This window comes from Corvus kubaryi, unplaced genomic scaffold (assembly GCF_017639235.1).
Source record: "Corvus kubaryi isolate FWS band 111438036 unplaced genomic scaffold, C.kubaryi_AGA036_p1.0 138, whole genome shotgun sequence".
In the NCBI taxonomy this organism is placed as follows: domain Eukaryota; kingdom Metazoa; phylum Chordata; class Aves; order Passeriformes; family Corvidae; genus Corvus; species Corvus kubaryi.
This window is the reverse complement of record NW_024580672.1, coordinates 1533977-1557974: the sequence shown is the minus strand read 5'-3', so window position 1 is coordinate 1557974 and position 23998 is coordinate 1533977. Positions and strand designations below refer to the sequence as shown.

The following is a 23998-nucleotide window of genomic DNA, read 5'->3' as shown; positions in this document are numbered from 1 at the left end:
TTTGGCTACTAATACTCCAGCTAGCTCTCAGCAAGAAAAGGCCTTCTGCTAGGCTCTGCAGGTATGATCCACACTCCCAAGTCTAGTGTCAACTGAAATTATTCTGCATCTTCAAGCAAATGACACTTTGAACGGCCAAGGGGCTGCAGTGTGGATGAATGAGACTGGCATTTACTGCTGGGTGCACAGTGCTTGGAAAGGAACCACTGTAGCTCTGTAGAGCAGCATGAGCTCGCTCATACACAAAAATTCCTTCTGTTTTGTACAAAAATGTTCCACACAGTAAGGGGTTGATCAAAGAAAAACATAATCAGCAATTAGGAAGACAATGAAGCTGATAGGTAATTTATACTGAGAAGCAGAGTAACTAGGTGATAATGGAGAACTAACGACTAGAGAGCTTTTGAGTACCTCAGAAATCTCAAAAAGCATTTTGCTTTCAGTCATCTGTGCTTGTAAGGGACCACAACAATTTCCTTTTGATGATGAAGATTATGGTCACTAGATATCCTGACTTTCATGCAAAACCTCTTCAAATTGAACTTCATACTTAAGATAATACACAGCTGATTCTTCTCAGCTAAACATCCACAGTGATGCTACAATATTACTGTTTGAATAAAACTAGCACTCCTTGCAGGATAATGATTAACGAAATGCTGCGTACTAAACCTGTCCATGTAGCAGAGTTCCATCTGCCTTACTTTACAAAAGGTGATTTAAAAAGAAGGCAAAATAATTTCCCTGTATAAATCACCTATAACTGCAACAAGAAAATGGCTTCAGAAAGAAAGTTTTATACCAGTTTTACTTATGTAGAAGCCCTCATTTTTTAAGTTTTAAAGCTATATTTAAATTAAAAGATACATTATTCTGTTTTTTTTTTTTTTTAATCTGCCATCTGTTATATATTTACTAGCAACAAACAAAAGTAATTATAAAGTTAAATAGGCTGCTTTTCCAATATTCAGCTTTTGAATCAAAATTGCATCTGGGGAGATATCATAGGAAAACCTACTTCTGGTAAATGCCTGTTTAATTCTGAAGAAAAGTTAAGCTTAGATAGAAGATAAACCTTAGATAAAAAGCTAGAAAAGGTAATTTTTTTCACTTCATAACCCTTTATTCATATCAAAGCAGAGAAAAATCACTAGATATAGAGAAAAATCTTTAATAACTATATGCAATTTATAAACACAATGTACCAACTTTTCCAAAAACAATTAAAAACTAAATGCCTGAATGGAACAAAAATGCACTTCTAAGTTTAGTAGCAGCTTCTTTAACACTGTTTCCATATTAGAAAGTTCCCTGAACAGAAGAAACTGAGAAAAGCAACAAAAAGTTTCCAAAGCATGCCAATACAAAGAACATGTAAATCCTGGCATCATTAGCTTTATTGGCAAACTTTCTGGCAATCCATTAGGTGAACCACTGCAGTGCAACTAGCTATGGAGGAGTCACTAACTTCAGAGATATTTTTGTGGTGCAGAAGTATGTTCTTCCATTTATGGATTGCATTTTCTCTGCTGCGTTTCTATTTTCATTTAGAATTTAAGATAGTATGATACTAAACACTGCTGAAGGTGACAACAAGGTTAATGAACACTAAATGTCTGGGGGTCAGCAGTGAATCAAGTATAAGCCCGGTATAATGTAAGAATACAAATACAGATGTACTAGAGAATGTTAAGTATTCAAAAAATTGATGTGAAATAAGTGGCAAAATGTGACAAACCATGAAAGATACTGTTCTCTTGACTTAAATCAATATTGTGTGAAACTCTGCCAGATTGTATAAATATCCTGCAGTTCAAAACCTCAGAAGAAGCGTTAAATATGTTAGCTGTAAGAGCACTTCCCAAATTTTCTTTCTCTATATGCTGTGTGACTTTGCATAGCAAAGTACTGCAATTGTAAAGACAGAATAATAGAAAAAGGAACAGATTTTTAGCTATCCAACCATTATTCTGAAATGTCACACAAGCAGGAAGGTCAAAACTTAACAGATTCACAGAATATTCTAAGATTGATGGGACCCACAAGGATCATCAAGTGCAACGCTCAAGTGAAAGGCCCATACAGAGACTGAACCCACAACCTTGGTGTTACCAGCACCAGGCTCTGACCAACTGCTTTTCTCATATTGATACCTGGAGCACTAAAGCACAAGTCATCTGACCTGATCCCAGGGGTTTGGACCTCTCAGGTGATGGTCAAGCAGTGCATCTAAATAACCATAATAACGAAGTTTCCCCTTTTGAGTGTGGAATTACAGTAAGAGTGAAAAATCTTAATCAAATTATCTCTTGACTTTTCTTAGTTTCGTATATATAAAGTGGAGTGAAAGAATTGCCAAAAGATTACTGGAAGGATACGAATGATCCGGTTTAAATAAACCTTCAGTCTCAGCTGAGTACCTAAGTTCCATCAGAGCCCTTTGGTATTTGGAAAAAACAGCCACTAAAAGAACTTTCTCAAGTCTTGTATGGAATTCTTAACTTCTAATCTTTCTAGTGAAAACCCAACCATCTTTGCATCACCTTATATCAATTCCCATCTCAACAGGATTTGCTTTTGATTAATTCAGTCTTGAAAAAAAGTCAGGAGGAACGTGGATATGCAGTTTGGGGTTTTTAATTACTTAAACTGAATAATGCATCTTTTCTTAATTCCACACAAACCAAGACTCACGCACCACAGAGCACACTAGACAACTGGTGCTGAATTAATGAGACCTACATGGACATTGCAGTACATTTAGTCCAGGGCTTGGAAGATAAAATAGTTCCTTGGAGCAGTGTTACAGAAATTAGAAATACAAACTGAGCTGAAGATCAAAAACAGTAACCAGAAATCATTGAACTCATGTTAAAAGTACCAAAGTATAAACTGTCATGTTCTAAAGACTTCTAGTTTTGGATTTATGCAGACACCAATTATATTACTTATAAAGTTGCTTGTAAACAACAAGCATTCAAAGTTCAAAGTTTAGAAGATCCCACTCAGGAACAATCTTACTCAGATTCAAAATATTTTAAAACACAGTCAAAAAATCAATGAAAGAAGCTATCTGGGGAATAATTACTGGATAATGTATAAAGAATAGATTGAATGCCTACAAGGAACTATACATGTTAACATACCACCTGGGAGCCAAGAAATGAAATTTTATTTTCAACTAGTCTTTCAGCTGACTTAAGATAATAAACAGTTAAATTAAAAAACAAAGAAACAAACAAAAATCTAATCTGTTATATTACCATTAAGGAAACTGTGCAAGTTAGGTACATACTGTAGACAGCTCAAGAAAACTTGGAAATCATCTGACTGATGATAACGTGACACTAAAAGAAGCATTTTTAACTGCCCCTCCTTCAAATAAACACAAATGCCAGAAGACTGCATAAATAATTATGGGTTCCCTCAGCAGATTGAAGGAATGGGTTTTCTCCTTTTAAAATACTGTTTCACATTCTATCAAAGACAAAACTCAACAGTCTGGGTAGCCTTCATTTAAGCAGAAGAACTTAATTACAGAGTCTGAAAGACCACTGATACCATTAGAGAATCCAAGGGCAGTTGTAAAGTAATTAAATTGATAATAAAAAGCAGATAAAAGGAAAACACACTGTTTTACACACATAATATCCAGTTATTGAGAACATAATTTAACTGGACAGAACAGGATATGGAGAGAAGAAAATTATGCAGTATCTTAAAAAAAAATGCAAAATGTTTGGCTATTAAAGGAAATTGCAGTGATTTATTTTTCAGCATAAATCCTTTATACTTGCTGTTACTATCCTATTATTACCCTAGAGGGGAGTATGACTGAATTAAATATGAGCAAAGACAGTTATAATCAGTTATTATAAATTACACAGAATTTAGCAGTCAATCTATATCAAAACAACATTCTGTGTTTCTGAATCATTACATTTGGCAGACTATGATCTTGAACATTCATGGATTGATGTTCAGAAAAAACATGACATAGAACACCAACCAATGATGACAACACACAATTTGGCTACATCAGCTAATGTAAAGTCTAGCTGCCTATGTTCCTTTGTATGAAACATACATAAAAACAGTTTTGCTTACAGCATAGAAATGGCTACCTGAAATTCATATGCTAAAGAACATTAGTATACCTTTAGAAGTTCGAAATATTATAACCATGAAAGAATACTAAGAGTGTATCATGAAGGGAGGGTTGGTTATATGACAAGGGAATCTTAATAGGCATTCAAATTTAGATCACTTAAAAGAAAACACTAATTACATTTACTGTTCATGAAAAAAAAAAAAAACCACCAAAAAACAACACAGTCCAAAATAATAATATATATTTTCTGTTTCAAAACATCAGAATTCAAAAAGAATAAAATGTTTATGAAATATGTTTACCAGTGACAGACTGCATTGCAAGACATTTTAATTGCAGTATTGCATGACTAGAAACATGGTGGGCGTTTCAGTAACGATGGACAAAACACAGAAGTGTCCCATAGATATTTTATTTTATAACTTAGAAAAAGCCAATCATGCAATGACTGCATACTTGCCTTCCTGATGTGACTAAGGACAATGCGAATAAACATATCTGTTAAGCAAGACATTTCTAAGTCATCATGTATGGGTAACTTGCATCTAATAGTTTTTAAAACTCACTCTGTGTGCTAATTAGTGTTGGTTTTTGGCAAGTCTGGCACATATCACTTATACAAGTTCCATGAAAGTTAATGTTATTTCCATAAGCTTGAAAGAAATAACCATGAGCCTATTAATTAATCTCAGACAAAAAAATTCTACTACAAAGTAATTAAGTGGTTAAGATAAGTAATTATATTTATGCATATATTTAGAAAGGCATCATATGCCATTTGCTTTTGCATTAAATGACATGTTTGAGTGATAGAGCTATAAATACTGGTGTAATTTACTCAGTATTGCCATGGCACTCATTAAATGGACCAAACCCCAGGGAGTCTTAAAACATATCTGGCATTTCTTCCCCGGGAATCTTGTCAGGAATGTGTTCTTGACCTGAAGTTATTTAATATTTCTATTAATATTCTGCCTAATAATGTTAAGCAGTGATACCAGAGGATGTAATGCTTGATAACCAAGAGAGCAAGTTAGTGACAAGCAGGGCTTGGAACAGTGTAAAGCAGGATGGCAACAAACTATATGCATTTGTTTACAGGTAACATTTGTTGGCAGGTAACTATAAACATAAGACTGGATTACTTATTTTCTTCCACTAAAAATACATTCTTGCTCAGTCAGGTTATAGATGAAAGAGGTCAAATCAGTCCATTCAGCCTGGCAAATACACAAGAAAGCACTTTTTAAAGCTACATAACTGGTATCAGCTATGGTATTAACTTGCAACAGCTTCTCAAAATTCAGAAACCAGGATTACTTTTGGGCTAAGCCTGCCACCCATTCACACATGAAAAAAATCAAGATACCCCCCTGCCTATCGTCCCTCTCCACCAGAGCAGAATAGAAACGAGAATGGTTTTAGGGTCATTTCCCTGTGCAATATTAAATACCAGTCACAGACAGACTAGGAACAGTTGATTTAAATTATCCAGTTTGCTTTGAGCTCACAGAGGTAGGGAAGCAAGAACACAGCTTTTATGAATATCAGATGACAGACACTAATGACACTTGAAACTAGTGCTGTCCCTTGTGTTTCTCCTCTGCTCCAGTGTCTTTTGGCCAACTTACTTGACTTCTCATCAGTTGAGGAGAGAGGAGAAGAATATCATCACAAATGAATGCAACAAAATCCATAAAAATCTGTCATGGATTCTGGCAAATATATATTTTTCACAAGGTTACCTTCTGGTATTAATATTGTAGCAACTCAAATGCCTGTTTGGAAGCAAGTATTGCTTTAACTGGGACCCTGTCAAAATGTGTTACATGCTCTGTGAAACCCGAACTGATTAAGGTGCCTAGAAAAAAGCAAAAATGTTGTCTTCAATACAATGCAAATGTGATACAGTCCATTCAGTGACAGATTATTGACAAATCACCAAGCACATTCAGCACTGAAAACTCTTTCCGTTCAATTCATTGATACCATGTGAACGCGTTTGAAGTGTAGAAAGAAATGCTACCACACATAAAAACAGTACACATGCACATATACATAAAAAAATCTTTTTTCTGGGAAATTTTAGAGAATTTAGCTTCCATTATATATAAAATAGTGCATAATGTAAATAAAATGACCAAAAAAACCCACATCAGAGCTGTATAAAAGACTAGTTTTGTAAGAAATATTGCAGAACTTGGGTGTGCATTCAAAGATTCCACCAATAGGTGGCAGAAATGCACAACACTTACCAATAAATTCATTGCAAATCACTGCAAATTTAAGGTGCAAAGCAAGGGAGAGCTTTGAGACCTGTGGATGCATCAAAATCCAGTAAATTATTGTAAAGGCAAAGTGGTATCCCTACAGCCAAATTATCAGAGGACTTCTTTGCATCAGTGTGACTAAATTCCATTAAACTATCTAACTTTTCCAAAAGTAATAAAGTGTTCTACAGATTCAAATACAGTTACAGGCTGAGCTGTTCTGTACAGATTATGGTAAGAATGTCTACAAAGCATTAAAACAAATGTTATTTTCATGTACAGATTTTTAACTAAAGCTTCATCTTGATGAACATTTGCTGGATGGGCAGGAGGCTTCACACCATCCCTTAACTATCTTAGTAAGACACATCCACTTTTTCTCCAAAGTCATCTATCTCTCTCCATGGTGCAAAACCAATTTCGTTCTCTGATTCACCAAAATAGCTGAATTTCCGACAGAGTTGATGCAAACACTCTTCTCAGACCAGGAATTGATTCTGAAATCACAGGTTTCATCCAAAATTAATTGGCATGTCTGTAACAGGACCTGGACAGAATTTGAGCAAGCACTGGAAAAAAGGATCCCCTTCCCTAACTACGCTAATCACCACCTGAAGAGATTTGTTCTCTATGCTTTGCACGTGCCTATATTTGCATCTGTTGGCTGCCTTCTTTCCCCCACTTTAGATCGCAAATTATTTTCTGAAAAAAAACCAGTACAGCATCAGCAGCAACCTAGACTAAAAGGGATGTCAGGGAATAAGGATGAAGGAAAAAATCTTCCTGATAATAGAATTTACTAGGAATCAGTTTCTATCACTTGATATTCTGTACAGTAGAATAGATGAAACATGTGGTCAGGAAAAGGAAATAGATTGCTTAAAAGTTCTTTTTTATCTTTAATTTCTGTCATTCAATAATATGAGACACTAGCAAATTCATATATTAGGTTATATTAATATCACTCTATTAATATCACAATCTAAGGCTGACTGTTCCTCATGCACATATTCTTGCAAATGTGAAGCCAAGATCATGTTTTAATGTTAAATCCCCCTCTAACAATGCAATTCTGTCACGGCAATTTAGTCCAATACAGTCAGCTCAGAAAATCAATATTTTCATTTTCATAAGCATACAAATACATGATAAAAGTAATTTCAGTATTTGAACTGGATTTGCTATCACAGAAGATAGAATAACAGTTTTAAGTGGTGTGTGAAGTGTTTTTAAATCTTTACTAAATAAAACTGGAAGACATTCACTTGTTGCAGGACTCCCCAATTTGTCAGACTGCAAGCTATCCAAAGGAAAGAAGACCTGAATCTGAAATTTAGTTAGGATACTCAGATTACAACAACTTTGTAGTAAAAAGAAACAAAAAATATTTACCATGGCATTATTTTTCCCATTGCAAATTCTTTTCTGTCCAACAACTCTTTTAGCCTACCTTCACTTAGGACTATAATCAAAATATACAAACTCAGCACTGAAATAATTTGGTTGAAATTCACTGTCAAAATTACCTGTAAATCATTCTTCCCTTGGGAAGATTCTCTCCACTCTGCAGAATCCTGCACTTGGAGAACTGTCCTACCACTATCAGAAAGTTTCTTGTATAGACTTGTGCAAGCAATACATACGGTTTTATATAGCAGAGCTTTAGTTTATGAGCAAGTTATCTACACAAATGTTACTGTTTGTAAAACAGTGTTGGAAAAATGTCATGGGGATCTAGATGAAAATCAATGTCCAAAGACATACTGACATTCATATCTGTGCAGTTTTCAAGTCAAAGCATAAGAAATTTTTATACAGCATGATAAAGCACTGTATATCACTGAATAACAGATTTATTTAAAGTTTCTTTCCTATCTGTACTTCCCCCAATCTTTCAATAATATGTAGATCTTTCCATAAGCCAAATGTATTCTTTTCATGGGCTTCCTTTTCCTATGTTATCCTGTGCAAGCAAAAATGATAGCATAGAAATCCTTTCTGAAGGATTTACGAAATCTAAAAATTTGATATTTTGCAGGTTTGAAGTGTTGTTTTGCCTTCAGCTTAACTTTAGAGATTAATCATAATGACATTCCTAGAAACTTTTTGATGGAAAAGCGTAATCTGATCTGTCTTTCAATGCCAAATGTTGTCTGCAAACTGGAATCTAGGTGGAAGACTAGATTTGAAACAACATCCTTTATGAATACTAATTGAAAATTTAATTCATATACAGCATTTCAAGATACAAAAATATGTTACAAACAGCTGAATACAAAAGAGTAGCAGGGAAAGGAGAAGGCTTCACATACTAAGAGCTATGAAATAGGTGAATGATGGTATTTCTGAACTAGCATAAGAACAGAAAAAACCCACTGGCTTTCCACTACATGAACAGATGATACATTCAGAACACATCCTCTGCTATGCTTCACATCTTTCTGTAAGCACTTTCTGCTCCAAAGGCAAAGTTTACTTTTTATTTGGGATAGTTTGGTTTCTTTAAAATACTGCTTAAACTGTGTGTCTATAAAACTTGCACTGATACTAGTCAGTCAACTAAACCAGGACAGCTCTTATGGAACTGGGCATTCAGAGAGCCACGCTGGGGACTTCAATCCTGCCAACTACTTCAATGAACTCATTACAGCTGATTGACATGAATCAATAATGAAATATATATGCTGGAAAAGACTCTGATGCACAATACATTCCAGATGGTGCATTAGATTCCAGCTCCTAAATGATCTTGAAATCTAAAGCATACAAAGGAAACCTGCTAAATCATTCAGAAATTCTTAAAGTGTGCCAATGTTGAATGATTTTCCCATTGCCTAACCTAAAGCACTCCCTATTTACTTGCCTCACTAAAAGGAAAATCTCCCTGCTAATCCTACATACACATAGGGACAACTGGTGCAAAATCCACAACTCACATGTTCTGAATCCCCCTCAGCAGAGGGATATCTCTCCCAATTACAAAATTTATATGAAAGAAAAAGGCAAAGTAGGCACCTAACCTGGAACTGTAAATAATATGATCTAAACACTCTCCCTTCCCCCTACTCACACACTCAGTCCTACCACTGTATTACCTACAAGTATGTCCAAAGTATTTGAGCTCCACAGACAGTAAATTTGGCCATCTCTTTCAAAGGTGTAAAGGAATACACACTCTTCATTAATACACTTCGATATACTTACTTAAAATTCTTTCATTGCAGCTTCTCAAAATACCTTGCTTATCTAAATTAGAGCTATGTTAGGAATCCAAAAAATTCACATTTTTGAATAAGTGAATGATTTCACTAAGGATGATTTATCTAAAATGAAAACCCCTTTGGAAACAGGTGCAAAGCAAAAGCGTTGTAAATATGTTACTCCTAAGATGACTACATTAAAAAAAACCTCAGTTTTTTGCCTCAGCAGGGGATAAATGTCTCAGGAGGATTCCATGAGGAAACGGGCAAAGTGGGGCTATAAACAAGAAATCAAGATAAAGTGATGTTGGTGGAATTAAGAGATAGGGAAATCCTTTCAACCCTAAGAGTGCTTAACTCTTCCTGCAAACTGACACAAAACTTATAAAATCTATGCAGCAGAAAGTGCTAAATGTGCAAACTCTCTCATTATCCCTGTCACTACTGTTACTTGGATTGCTGTGTCACCATGAGTCAGTCAATTATGCAGTCACTTTCATGAAGGGTATTCATTCCAAATAATTATCTCTGCCTCATTTCCCAGAATTTGTGGTCTTGCAACTTTCTCATCTCGTATTCCTTTTCAATGGATCCTGTGATTCTATTTATTCTCTCAGATAACCTTCGTCTCCAAGGATTTCAAACTCAAAGTTTTGGAAAACTCTGATACATCACATACAAGTTGAAAATGCATCTCTTTAATTCATATAATGCAAGATTAATGAGATTAACTTACAGCTAGTGAAATCAGCAATTTTCTTTCAAGGATAAGCACATTTTTTACTTAAATACCTTCTTTTTAAATTTTATTTCCTGTCATAATATAGAACTGTATGACATTTTCTCTTTCAAAAAGCCTTACTTAGTTTTCCATATATGACAGAAGTGATATGTGATGAAGAGAGTAATCATATGAGGATGTGCAGTGATCTTTTCTGGCTGTTTTACTGCTTTCTTCTCTGGCATACTAAAAACCACTGATATAGTTATGTGACCTTTACTGTGTTTATAAATTTATTGATCTCTTTCCATAAAACAGAAATTCATCAATAATTTTTGTATCTTTGCACTTCTGTATTAAGACGAAAATATTGTAAGACTATTAAAGACCCTCTGGTTTATTTTCTTTTCCATATGAAACATTTAAGATAACCACTCTCTTCAGTTTTCAGGGACAATGAGTGCCTGTATTTCTGGAGGAATGAATTGCCAAACCGAGTTTTCATATGTTGTCTAAAGACATGCCATCCATAAAGTATGCCATTTTTAGGAAGTTTTCTCTGAATAAAAAATCACAACATTCACCCTTCATTTTTCCTAATGAGAGAGCATATAACAAGCATATAACATCTTGTACAAGAAACTTCATTTGCCATATTATGGATGTACTTCAATTAAGGATCCCCTGCTTCATTTTGTATTCCCTCTTACATGTGCCATACCTTTTCTAATGCATTCCTAGCAGTCCAACAAAAATATTGAGTGTCTAAATGTATCTCCCAAATCAGTCACTTCATTGTATTTAAAATTTAGCCACATTGGCTCAAAAAATGCAATGAAAATGTACTGATTTCATTGCTGACAATGACTCATGGCAATCCAGTTCAGTGAAGGAATGGTCTGGATCACCTGTTCAGGTTGCAAGCTGAGACAACAAATCAAATTCACTGTTTGATAAAAGCAGCCTCATGTTACACAGTACTTCCAAAATGGAGTTCTCCACCACTTAGAGTAGAAGATTATATTAATGAATTGAAAACAAAAGAGATCTAGTAAGTGCTTTTTCTGAAAAAAACCACATTTCTGCTTAAAATTAACTTCAAAACCAACTTTGGTAACATTCTTCTATTTACACAATGACACAAGATGAAAAAATTCTCCATCAAAATGTGCAAAGTTGAAGTAGTTTTATAAAAAGCTTTTTAAAGGTACAACTATTGTACTTACCAAGCCAACTTCTGTTTAAATATACTGACACAAACACTGGAGGGACCGTGAAGAAATCTACCACTGAGTTAACTTCTAGCCAAAACCATAGCTTGTCATTGGCTGCTATAAACTGGAAAGAAAAAAATAAAAGAGGGGAAAAGATGAAAGGAATCAGATTATTCTCATAATGATTGCAGGTATCAGTTCTAAAATACTAAACTCAAAAGTTAGTGTAGTAACTGGTGTTTTAGGTCAGTCCAGACAAAACAACGTGTCTCACTGGAAAGAAGTCTGTATTGTGCATTGCTTGATAATCACACTGAAATTAAAATGAAAGGTCAAACTGAAGAGAGAGATCATCTATGTGATCAGTTGTAATATCTGCTGAAAATATTTTTCCACATTAATTGACAATGTATCAATAATATTAGAAAAGTGTCGGCAAGTATGAAGTATTTCGAAGTATATCATCTTTGTTCTAGCACACCAAATATGCTGGTAGTAGTTTATCATGTGTTTTCTGCTCAAAGATTTCTAAATACAGGACAATTTACAAAGTCCCATTATTATCTGTCCAGAGGAGATCAGCAGGATGACTCCTACAAGGCATAGTTGAGGACTGTAGCAGCATTTCAATCTTTTGAATTGTGCCATGGATGTGGTCATTTCTCTCTCCTGACTACAGAAATCAGTCCAGGGAAACTGGCAAAGTTAGATGCCAAGGACATCATAGTTAGAACTTTGCCTGTGTGCTTAAATAAGGTCAAATGCTTAAATAAGACCAAATTACTATTCACATTTGAGTAACTATTAAAAATTAATTAAAATATTTGCTTTATATAAATATGAAATGTAAATACACAAATAAAGGAAAAAACGTGTATCATGAAGATATTTAACAGAGCAGTTTTACTTATCTAAGTCTTAAAACTCTGACTCACACATTTCAAAACAGTGTTCATATTTTTTGAGTTAAAGATGATGATTTCTTTCGAAGAAAATACAACCTTTATTTCAATCACCATATATAACAGTTGCATTCCCTCCCCGCCTCCTGCTACCAGAGACACACTACTTACACGCAAGCCGAAGTAGAGTAGGAAGAACACATTGAAAGCCATGTCGATCTGTAATGTGAAATCTTTGTAGAAATTCTGGCAGGATTCTATTGGGCTATTTGAAAGAAAGAGAAATCAGAATAAGTTTTCAGTATAGGAGTTTCTACTCTGCTGAGAACTGTATGCATTTCATTAAAGACCTTGATTCAGAAATCATGTTTCTGTTTTCCAGTCCTTTACAAGATACAAGCAAGCATTTCAAAAGAATTATTTCATTCATTCAGTTAGTCATTCATACAGTGTTGATATTCACCTGTTCAGGTAATATTTGAGAATTAACATGCAGATACCTTCAGGAGAGGACAAGCAGGAGAATACCTCAGGATAGCTTAACCTTAACATTAACCCTTAAAGAACTGACTTCTTTCTAAAGGAGACACACCTATGATACTTTAGGAAGAAACCTAACAAGCACACAGGTACAGTGAAACATTACATGCTTTTAATTCATGTCATAAGATAAAACCTTTAACAAAAAATTAGTTGCTTAGGAATACATTGCCCATTAGCAACCTGGAGTACTTAGTCTTGTAGAATCCCTTGTTTATAACAGGTTGATTGGATTTTTTTTTCTTTTTCTCACTTTGGGTTTTTTTTTTTTTGGTATGGCTACTTAATGTACTTTATGTACAGTACTATGAACTGAGTAGAAAAGCAGCATAGCCCACTGGTAAAATTAAATAACAAAATAAATTGAAGAATTTGAAGCAGTACTCTAAGGGTTAATTTCTGCATGCAGGTTAATTAAAATACCCTTGTGTGTGTCAGGCAGCCATTGCAGATTTTAGCTTATTATTTTATGCTCTATTTGACAGTGGGACAGATCCAAAGCTTACTCTATACAAACTGGTACTTTATAAATACACTTTTATCTAAGGAAGGTGGTAACTTCCACAAGTATCATCAGTGATTTATTTGTGAGGTTTCTAAAACAGGTTGTTGAAATTACAGTCCAATGCTGTCATCATAGACCAAAGTGAAAATCATGTCCCAATATATGTTGATGTATATACTATATATCTATAATGTCCCACAACATATACATATATATACACACATATATTGCAAATGATCATGTGTTCATCACAACTGTAATAGAGGGAAACTAGAACATGTAGATCATTTGATCATTTGGAGCCCTAGAAAAAATTCTTTTAGAAAAGCAGAAATTTTTTGGCTTTCTAGATCAAATAAATCACTGAACATGAACATAATACCAGTTAGTATAGCAGTAGTTCTGCAAATATGATGCTAGACTGCCCAACAAGCAAGATTCTATGCGTTATGAATGTCAGTTACCTAACTTAAGGCATAAAGGAAATTACCTGGACTACCAGGTCACTACACATGCAGCCAAATTTTCCATTCCTTGTATACATTTCAGGTCGAACAAGTTAATTACAGCATGCTCTCTCCTGTCTCTAGATGCATGAATGTATACAGCAAAATTCTCCTTGATGTGCAATGGCTTTGTATTTTAAGAAGCTTCAGTGCTACAGGAAATTTTATTAAAATTGTTTTCCAAAGGCTATTTGAAAAGACATTTAAGTTATGAGACACTTCTGTTATAGATCAAATAAAATTGATTTACAAGAGCAGGCAGAAGGGAAGAGAAGCCAAATGTTAACATATAGGACAGCAGACAGTACCTCATACTTTACAAATACAGCTTTAGCTACAAAAACAGTGGATGTAATCTGAGAACCCAACTGGATCATTTTCTGTATGGCACTAATGAGAACAAAGGATCTTGTCAAAATAAGATAGGCTACACACTGAGTCACAATGCACCCTACCAACAGGAAGTACAGAGGAACAGCCCTGCACCAACTCTTAATTCCAGGTTAGGTTCCCACAAAAGCTGTAGAAACTCACTGAAGCTAATGGAATTGCAGAGGCTTATAACAAGGATAGAGAGCAATTTTTAGTTAAGGACAGCTAAGGTTGCAGCTAACAGCTGTACTTTTGTGTCACTGTCCTTTTCAAAAACATGCAAGATCTAACAAATTAGCTAATGAATAATACATCTTCATTTTGTTTCCAAAACACCTAGCACAATGGACCACAATTCTGATTTGGGACTTCTGTTTACCCAACACCAAAACCGCTATTTCTGCTAGTCACATCCTTTGAGCTTCCTTCATTTCAGAGATCATCCCTCTCTTTCAGTGTTTAAGTTATCCATTTCAAAGACAAACACAGCATCCTTTCTTTTTTATTTTAAATGATCATTTTTTCAGAAAGGCATAACACTGAACAAATTATTAATTTTTTCACAGATGGACTATAAAAGATTTTAAACGTTCCAATCAAATTTTCAGTTTGGATATTTTTTGCTTTGTTTTCATCAGTAGCTCACATTTGAGCTGACAGAAAAATATGTCCACTAATGTTTATCATTGCACAATTCAGCCTACTGCAGAAAGGAAGCCAATTTGAAACTCGTCCTTACATCAAGTTTCCTAAAACCAGAAGTGCTATACTTCTTAGTAGTGTACTGGGATCTCCAGGACCAGTAACAACACTAAAAAAACTCCCTGGTTTATATTAAAATTACATGGCACGTCCTACAGGATTTTACCCCTGCAGTGCAGCAGAAGTTTCATTTTTGAAGAAGCCAACAGACTGTTAGAAATGTTTTTACTCCCCTTCCATGTAAGCATGGTTTCACACATTTATATCACAAAAAGACAGGAGAAACTATGATGACATCAATGAAATAGCATACTAGCAATGACAGGAACAATTTAGTATAACTGAATAAAAAATAAAGTAATGATGGAACTCTAAACACAATGGGCTCCTCCCCTAAAAAAGTGGCAGGATCAATAGCCCAACAACTGAAGTGCACATCTTGTAAATGAGTGAGCTAGGGAGGGCACCCCACCAGAGCTGCTTTTCTGAACAGAGGAGGACTCATGGGTGACATGGAGACTGGAGGTTGTCTTGGGCACAGCAATCACAAAATGACAGGTTTTGATTCCCAGAGAAATAATGAGGGGGGCCAGTGGAACTGCTATGTTGGACTCCCAGAGGGCAGACTTTGGCCTATTTATGATGCTGGTTGAGAAAGACCCTTCGGGTGCAGTCCTGAAGGGTGAAGGAGTCCAGGAAGGCTGGACATGCTTCAAGAAGGAGTTTTTCAATGTGCTGAAGCAGGCCATTCTCATGTGCCAGAAGACAAGCCAGCAGGGAAGATCATCAGCCTGAATGAACAGAGCTTTGGCTGGAACTCAGGGCGAGAGTGCATCATCCTTGGAAGAAGGGCCAGGCAACTCAGGAAGGCTTCAAGGGTGTTGCGAGGTTATGCAGGGAGAAAATTAGAAGGGCCACAGCCCAACTAGAACCTAATCTGCTTACTGGCATAAAAGACAATAAAAAATGTTTCTAGAAATATATTAGCAACAGAAGGACAGCTAAGTAGAATCTCCATATTTTATTGGATGTGGGGGAAAACATAGTGACAAAGAATGAGAAGAAAGCTGGGGTACTTAATACCTGCTTTGCCTCAGTCTTTAATAGCAAGACCAGTTTTCTCTGGGTGCCAAGAGTCCTGAGCTGGAAGACAAATGGGGAACAGAATGAAGCCCCCATAATCCAAGGGGAAATGCTCAGTTATATACTACTCCATTTAGACACCAGTCGAGAGGGCTGCATGGAATCCACCCAAAGGTACTGAGCAAACTGGCAGCAGTGCTCACCAAGCCACTTTGCATCATTTATCAGCAGTTCTGGTTAACTAGAGAGGCCCCACCTCACTGGAAGTTAGAAAATATGACAGCTATCTACAAGGATCAGAAAGAGGATTCATGCAACTTCAAGCCTGTCAGCCTGACCTTGCTGCTGGGGAAGGTGATACAGCAGAACATCTAAGCACCATCACAGAGCACATGCAGGACAGCAGGGGATCAGGTCCAGCCAGCCTGGGTTTATGTGAGGCAGTGCTGTTTGACCAATCTGATCTCCTATGACAAGGTAACTTGCTTGGTGGATGATGGAAAGGCTGTGGAGGCTGTCTAGCTAGACTTCAGTCAAGCTTTTGACATCACTTCCCACAGCATTCTACTGGAGAAACTGGCTGCTCATAGCTTGGACTACCTGGGTAAAAGGCTGGAGGGCTGAGCCCAAACAGTGCACTAAATGAAGTCAAATCTAGCTAGTGTCTGGTCACTAATGTCACTAAAGTCTCAGCTAGTCCTGTTTAATATCTTCATCTATGATCTGGACAAGGGAACTGAGTGCACCCTCAGTAAGCTCACAGATCACACCAAGTTGGGTGTGAATGTTGATCTGCTAGAGGGTATGAGGGCTCTGCAGAGGGATCTGGATAGGCTGGATCCACAGGCTGAGGTCAATTGCATGAGGTTCAACAGGGCCAAGTGCCTTGTCCTGCACTTGGGTGACAACAACCCCATGCAGTGCTACAGGCTGGGGGCAGAGCAGCTGTAAAGTTGTTCATTGGAAACAGACCTGAAGTTGCTGATCAACAGCCACTCCACCATGAGCTAGCATGTGCCAAAGTGGCCGAGGAGGCCAATGGCACCCTGGCTTGTAACAGGAATAGTGTGGCCAGCAGGACCAGGGAAGGGATCATCTCTATGTACCTGGCACTGGCCAGGCCACACCTCAAGAGCTGTGTCCAGCTCTGGGCCTCACACTGCAGGAAAGACAGTGAGGGGCTGAGGCAAGTCCAGAGAAGGGCAACAGCTGGTGAAGGGTCTGGAGCACAAGGGGGCTGAGGGTGCTGGGGTTGTTCAGCCTGGAGAAAAGTAGGCTCAGGAAGGACCTTATCACTCTCTACCACTCCCTAGATGGAGGTTGTAGCAAGGTGGGGGTCGACCTCTTCTCCCAAATATAAGGGACAGGACAAGAGGAAATGGCCTCAAGTTTTGCCAGGGGAACGTTAGATTGGATATTACGAAACAATTTTTCACTGAAACATTGTCATGCATTGAAAGAAGCTGCCCAGGGAAGCGGTTGAGTTACCATCCCTGGAGGTATTTAAAAGACATATAGTTGTGGCACTTAGAGACATGCTTTGGTGGAGAACTTAAAGGTTATTTCTAAGATAAATGAATCTATGATTCTCTCATTTTTAAGTACTTTGAAAGAGCATCTTCGATTATCTATACAATTTTTACAGCAAATCTAGTAGCTACAAAGCCCAGTTGTACAGTTATAAAAGGCATAAACTGCTTCAATGAGAAGAGTGACTACAAGAGTGGTAACAAAATAATTCCATACATAGATGGGGCAGAATTTTGACAAGGTGTTCCCAGCATCCTTAAAGCTGTGTTGCAATCAACACTGAAGCCAACACTCTGCATGACACTTTTACCACAGAATGTACCACTTTGTCACTTCAATTAAAAAGAATTTACTGCTGTTTAAAGAACTATTTTTGTCACCAGTTTACATCATATATTTATTATTCTTGCTTATTTCTGGTTGGCTTAAAATGTTTCTAATGCATTGAAATGTTTCTACTGGAATTATTTGTCGAATAGTCATAAAATGAATGGGAGAGGGAAAAAATGCTTTTTAATGTTTTCTGAAATTGTTTCTGTGAGTATATTAATATGAAAGTTCTCACAGGAGCCTTCATATATTTCCAGGATTTTTGAAATTGCAACACAGTTGAAAATATCTTGAGTAGCTTTTACTTTATCATTTCACCTCTTCACAGGAGCTGTAAAGCCCACTGCAAACTTCAGATCAGAGCCTTAGTATGAAGTAACAATCTCTGTCACAGTGCAGTCACTGCCATTATGACCACACAGAAGTAAGGAAAAGGAGTTCTATGTTCATTCAGACTTTAGACCAGCTTTGCAATCCTAGTGATGGCTATCCTGAATGATTTTACATAAAATGTTCCCCACAATAATGGGAAAGCTTTTGTGCACCCAATTCAGCACTTGAAATAACTATACAATATGCAATTTACAGTTCTCATTCTTCCTAGGTATGAAAGTGGATTCTTGTATTTTTGGCACGTCATGTCAGTCTGCTCCTAATGGGAGCAAAAGCTTTTTTTTTTCTCTTTTATTTTGTCTCATTTTAATGACAAGACATGCAAAGACTAAGATGGATGCCAATTCTTACCTATGTATATTTTTTAAAAAGGGAAAACGTTAATTTTAAGACATATTAATCTAGCTACATTTTGTCAAGTGTTTTGAAGATATGTATGTAAAGCTTTTGTAAACCACCACAGAAGAAATTTACTTCTACCGTAACTTCACAAAAGTACTAATGAGAATATCTTACCATGGCCTGCTACAACTTTGGAACTTTAAGAAGTTATTGAAACTTCTAGAAACTCAGAGAATTTTCCTAATTTACAATTTCAATTTTTTCAAATCTGCTTTCTGAATGGTGGAGGAAAAGCCAAATCTATTACTGAAAATAGATAAAAATATACTTTAATTCTGAAACATGGATTTAGAAGAAACGAAGATTTTAGTTATAGGCTAGCTGTGTTGAAGTTACTTAGAATAGGAAGGAATTTGGGCCCAGCTAGAGTTAATTAAAATAGTTAAGAGAGCTGGACCTGAAATGGGTTTTAAGATGTTAGTAACTGATTACCAAATAACTGATGATCTGTCATTTGTATGTTTGCTCAGCTGTGCTTAGAACGAGGAATAGAAACATTGATAAAAGTTGGTGTAGGGAACAAGGACAATGACCAATTTCCTCCCTTGGTGGGAACCCCTTCAAAAGTCACGCAAGAGGAAACTTAGAGGCCACTAAAGTAATTAGGATTGTTAAAGTTCAGAGAGGCAAAAAGGTCAAACTGAGGAAGATGAGTTACTTCATCTTCCTTAGGACCACTGACCCAATTCAAGACCACCGACTCCATTCGGGACACACACTACGCATGCTTAATGACATTTAAGCTCATTTCCATATGAAGCAGAGAATGGGAGGTGTTAATGTTATGAATATGCATTTGTATTTTGGATATTCATCATTTTTGTAAATAAAAAGCTTTGTGTTTGCTTGGATCGGGGCCTTGTGTCTTAGGGAGCCATCCCACACAGTGCCTGGCGCCAAATAAAACATGCACTTTCTAACTCTAAACTGTTAGAGAGTTTGTGTCCGTCTCAGTTGGATATCGATATTAGATCGATATTCATATTTTGGTAAATCAATTCTTAGTATTAATGAAATAAAATATAAAACTTAAAAGCTGATCATATGAAAAAGAGGTAGGTTCTATTTCCTGTATTCATGACAGTTTTCAAACTGCACAACAGTACATTACATTAAAAAACCAGTAAAATATGCAGTTTCTATCAGAAGGAATGTCCACTGATGAGAATAAATTTTAAAATTAAATTATAGTTATGTACAGAAATACCAGTTGATGCTGCTAAAGCATAAATAACACAAACATATAAATATTTGAGAGAAACTACCCAATACTTAGAAGTTCATTGGTATTGCATCATTTGAAGACATTCCACTCACTTTCCGCTTTCAAACGGCATTTCAATGCAATTAATACGTATTAATTTGGGCATGTAAATTTTCTTTGTTCAAAAGAACAGTGCTACAGTGGTTTGGTGGGGTTTTTTTTTTCAAACTATTTTGTTTTACTGGAAGCTCCTCTGTAATGTTGAATTCCCTCAAATTTACTTCTAGAGCAAACCAAATTTTATGAAGTCTAGAGTAAAAAAATAAATTTGATATGACAGTGTCTTTTTACACTCTTTTAATACATATTCTGTACAGCAAAAAACAAAATTAAGGTGTTATGGTTAGGCTTTTTAACTGTGTATCAGTGACGTACTAAAGTAAAACTATAGAAAAGCCACATGTACCATTCAGTAAAAGCAATTTTCATTCAATGCAGAAGAGTTTGCTCCTTTAACTACAGTTTAGTCACACAGGTCAGAAGGGAATAAGCAGTTAAAATCTTCTTTACTGAAACAGGCATGAACATCTAGCAAAATTATTGACACAGATGTCTATCAAATATATACCTCGGGAACAAATACCACAATTAAAACAAATCACCAAAACTAATTTAGAATCAAAGATGTCGAACATCTTAAAAAGGACAGAGAGCATAACATACTTTTTCTTACTTCAAGTGGCTTTCATTTATTAACCCAGTGAGTCCCACAGTAAGAAAAAAATTATTTTCTCACAGTATCTATAATCTTCTAAATGCAAGATGCTTTGGTAAATCCATCTCAGTTTAGAAAGCCTTTCTTTGAGTCATAGCACCAATAAAGTTTTTGATGGCAAGTATCTTCTAAATTACTTCACTCCCCCTTGACATGATGTGGTGCACCACTGGGGAACTTTTGCTGCCAGCATTTTCAGTTCGTGCTGCAGGAAATGCAGGCAGAGTGAAGTTGGTTTCCTTCCCAATAAGGAAGGGCAGCCAGCTGGATCACTGGAACAAGGCATTAGTGACAGCGAGGTGAAGACCCATTTTGCCCGTAGGAGAAGTGCCATATAATCTGCTGTCACAGCCCTAAGACTTGGGTCCATAAAACTCTATGGGATCATTACATCACTACTTAGAGATATTTTTCTGAGGTTTTGTGCACCTGGAGTGAGTGAAGGAGATGAACGCGGAACAATCCCTTTTCTCACCGAATTTTGTAGATAGTTATGGCCTGATAGCTGAGGATAACGTTGTGACCATTTCTTGTGTCTTCTTACATTATTCACATTTAAATACTATTTGACTACTCAACCTCCTACATCTAAATTCTTAGCTAACTGTTTCTCCTATACACACACACACACACAGAGAACTTTCTGCTCCCAAATTGTTTCAGTGTCAAATCCTGGAGCTTCTTGGGGCCTTGCCAAGTACTTTTCTTTTAATTCTCAGTTCTGACTCTCCTTTGTTGAATGGATTAAACCAATATTTGTCTTTCCACTCACAAAAAACTCCTCAACTTCAGCATGTGATGAATTTATTTTGGATTACTTTGTTTTACTGTCTTTGTTTCCATCTCCATTTCTGCAGTCTACACATGGAGCGGTCTCCCTTCTTCACTTTGATATGCACCTCTTACATTCCTTCTGAAAATGCTTTGACTTGGGCTATACACACTTTGAATGACATCAACACTCAGAATCCTCTTTGTTCAATTTTAAAATAAATAAAATATAAACCTGATGGAAATAAAAAAAAAACCCTGTCAAATAAAGTGAAATAAAGCTATCTTCCAAGATTTCTTAAACTGCTGCTTAACCTACACCTTGTAATTTGCAAGTACCCTGCTTTTCAGAAAAAAACCCCAAGAACACTTCAAATGTCTGTCCTTACTTCCCTTTCCTAATTTTCATTACACCACCTTCTGTTATTCTTTAAAGTCTGACAGATCACAAGCTGGCATTAGAATATTACCCTTCGATTTCTAACCTAATTAAACAAATGCACCATGACTCATCTGTTCTGCAAATGCTTTCTACAACTAAGCCCTTCTGTGTAATCTCCCTACCACACTGGGGACCTTTGACAAGCTTTTAGACTAATTAGGGGTTAAATAAACAGGTTTCCTTACTATCCATCAAAAAAATTCTAATACCAGAAGAAAAAAGCAAGAACAAAACCAGATTAATCTGAATTAAATTGGTACAGCTGTGTCTTTTAGTAAAGATTTTTCTCAGAATGAGAGGGTTTCTTTTCCTTTGGATTCTTTTACTTCTCTGCATCATGTTATAAAGAATGGGGCTTCAAAGTTTATGTTGTTATTTTCCCCTTTGACTATATATATATATATAAAGATATATTTAAATGCTGTGATTTGGCAGTTTTTAATGCAAAATTTAGTTTAGAAATTAATCTAGAGACGGATTTCCAGTGTGAAAGAAAGAGAAGGTCCTCATTTTAATTTCTGTCACATTCACATATAAAATTAGGAGGCAAATTTAGTTGGTACAACTGCAGAACTAACTATGCTTTCCTGATGCCCATCTAACACTACTGACTTTTACAGAGCTATTTGCAACTGGCAACAGACCGTGACAGAGTCAAGTAATATTGCTAGTAACTATTTTACCTAAATGAACTAATATAACTTTGTAAGGTTCACTATAATGTGTCAGTTTTCATCTTTCTCAAGTTTTCCAGTAATTTTAAGTACATCATGCTTCTTCACAGACTCCCTAGTAAAATATAAGACAATGTACTACAGCACTCAAGCAAAATTAAATTATCTTCCTCAGCCCAAACACAAAATCGTTTATGATAACAATAAACTTTTGCTTATAATTTTATATTGAATTATTGGATATACAGGAAAAAATATGCATTAAAATTGCTCACTCTGAAAAAAACATAGTAAGTTCCTCAGGATGTGTGTATATTCACTCCTGTCTGCAGCATGTGCCTTTTCTAATTTTACAACCAGAAGTCAAAGGAAGGTCCCTGAAGAACAGCTGAACACCCAGGAACTCAGTGCTAAAACAGGCGTAAGTGAATGGCCCAGAATCCTTCTCCACAACTTCCAAGTTCTTGCAGCAGCGTATAAAAAGAGAGCAGGAGCTTTCCTGCAAAATACACCAGTAAGATTTTCATCCTAAAATAACTTAATTTGAAAAGGTTTGCTGAGAACCACATAGATAAGCAGAAAGAGCTTATTATTTTGTGTTATATTTCTTAATTGCTTATCCTGAGTTAAGAACACTGGCAACTAAAAATAGCATGACATTACCTTGACACAACACTCTCCCTGATGACAAATCAATTCTAGGAAAATGAAAGAGCAACAATGCCTGGGACCACATTTTTAATTAAATACAATGGATTTAATTTTAATAAAAAAAATTTTGGGTGAGACTACTAACATTCTAAAGAGAAAAATACGAGTATACTGTTTCAACTAGCCTACTTTTTGGACAAATTTTAGTAAGCCACTTTAGTTTTATCCCTTATACTGATTGCATTACAGAAAGATTTGGTTTAACTGCATACCTTATTTACTAAAGCTGACAATCTTGCATGTCTTCTTCATAATGCTACCTTTTTATTACTTCTTGTCTAATTATTACTTATTATTTTTAATCGAAGTCTATCTAGGAGTATAAGTTGTTGTAGGTGCTTACCCCAGAAAAGAGAAAATAATTGGTAACATGAAAATGCTAGCAAGTCATATGAATACTAATCCCTTTTCCATGTTGACATTGAATTAACAAATGGAAATTAATAAAGTTAGTGAGAAGTGTATCAGCAGCATAAAACTTTTTCAATTACAACATATAGATAAACACTGCAGTAGATTCTCTGGGGAGTTTGATGCCTTTTCCTGGTCTTAAAATCAAGAATCAAACATGGTCAGAAGGGAAAAAGGTATTTTACCTTGGTATTGATTTTAAGGATCCTTAGGTGCACCCGTCCAGGTC

The 23998-nt window shown here is 35.9% G+C and overlaps 1 protein-coding gene across 50 annotated transcripts in view; it reads right to left on the bottom strand.

Annotated features, from left to right (window-relative positions):
• Positions 1 to 23998, bottom strand: part of KCNMA1 (potassium calcium-activated channel subfamily M alpha 1) — a 439385-nt gene that overhangs the window by 170714 nt on the left and 244673 nt on the right. For all 50 annotated transcript variants that reach the window (XM_042018554.1, XM_042018555.1, XM_042018556.1 and 47 more), the window contains 2 exons: positions 12590 to 12683; positions 11529 to 11640 (listed from right to left, as the gene is read on the bottom strand). In XM_042018554.1, the coding sequence (XP_041874488.1) occupies positions 11529 to 11640; positions 12590 to 12683 (206 nt within the window). The remainder of the gene's footprint in view (positions 1 to 11528; positions 11641 to 12589; positions 12684 to 23998) is intronic.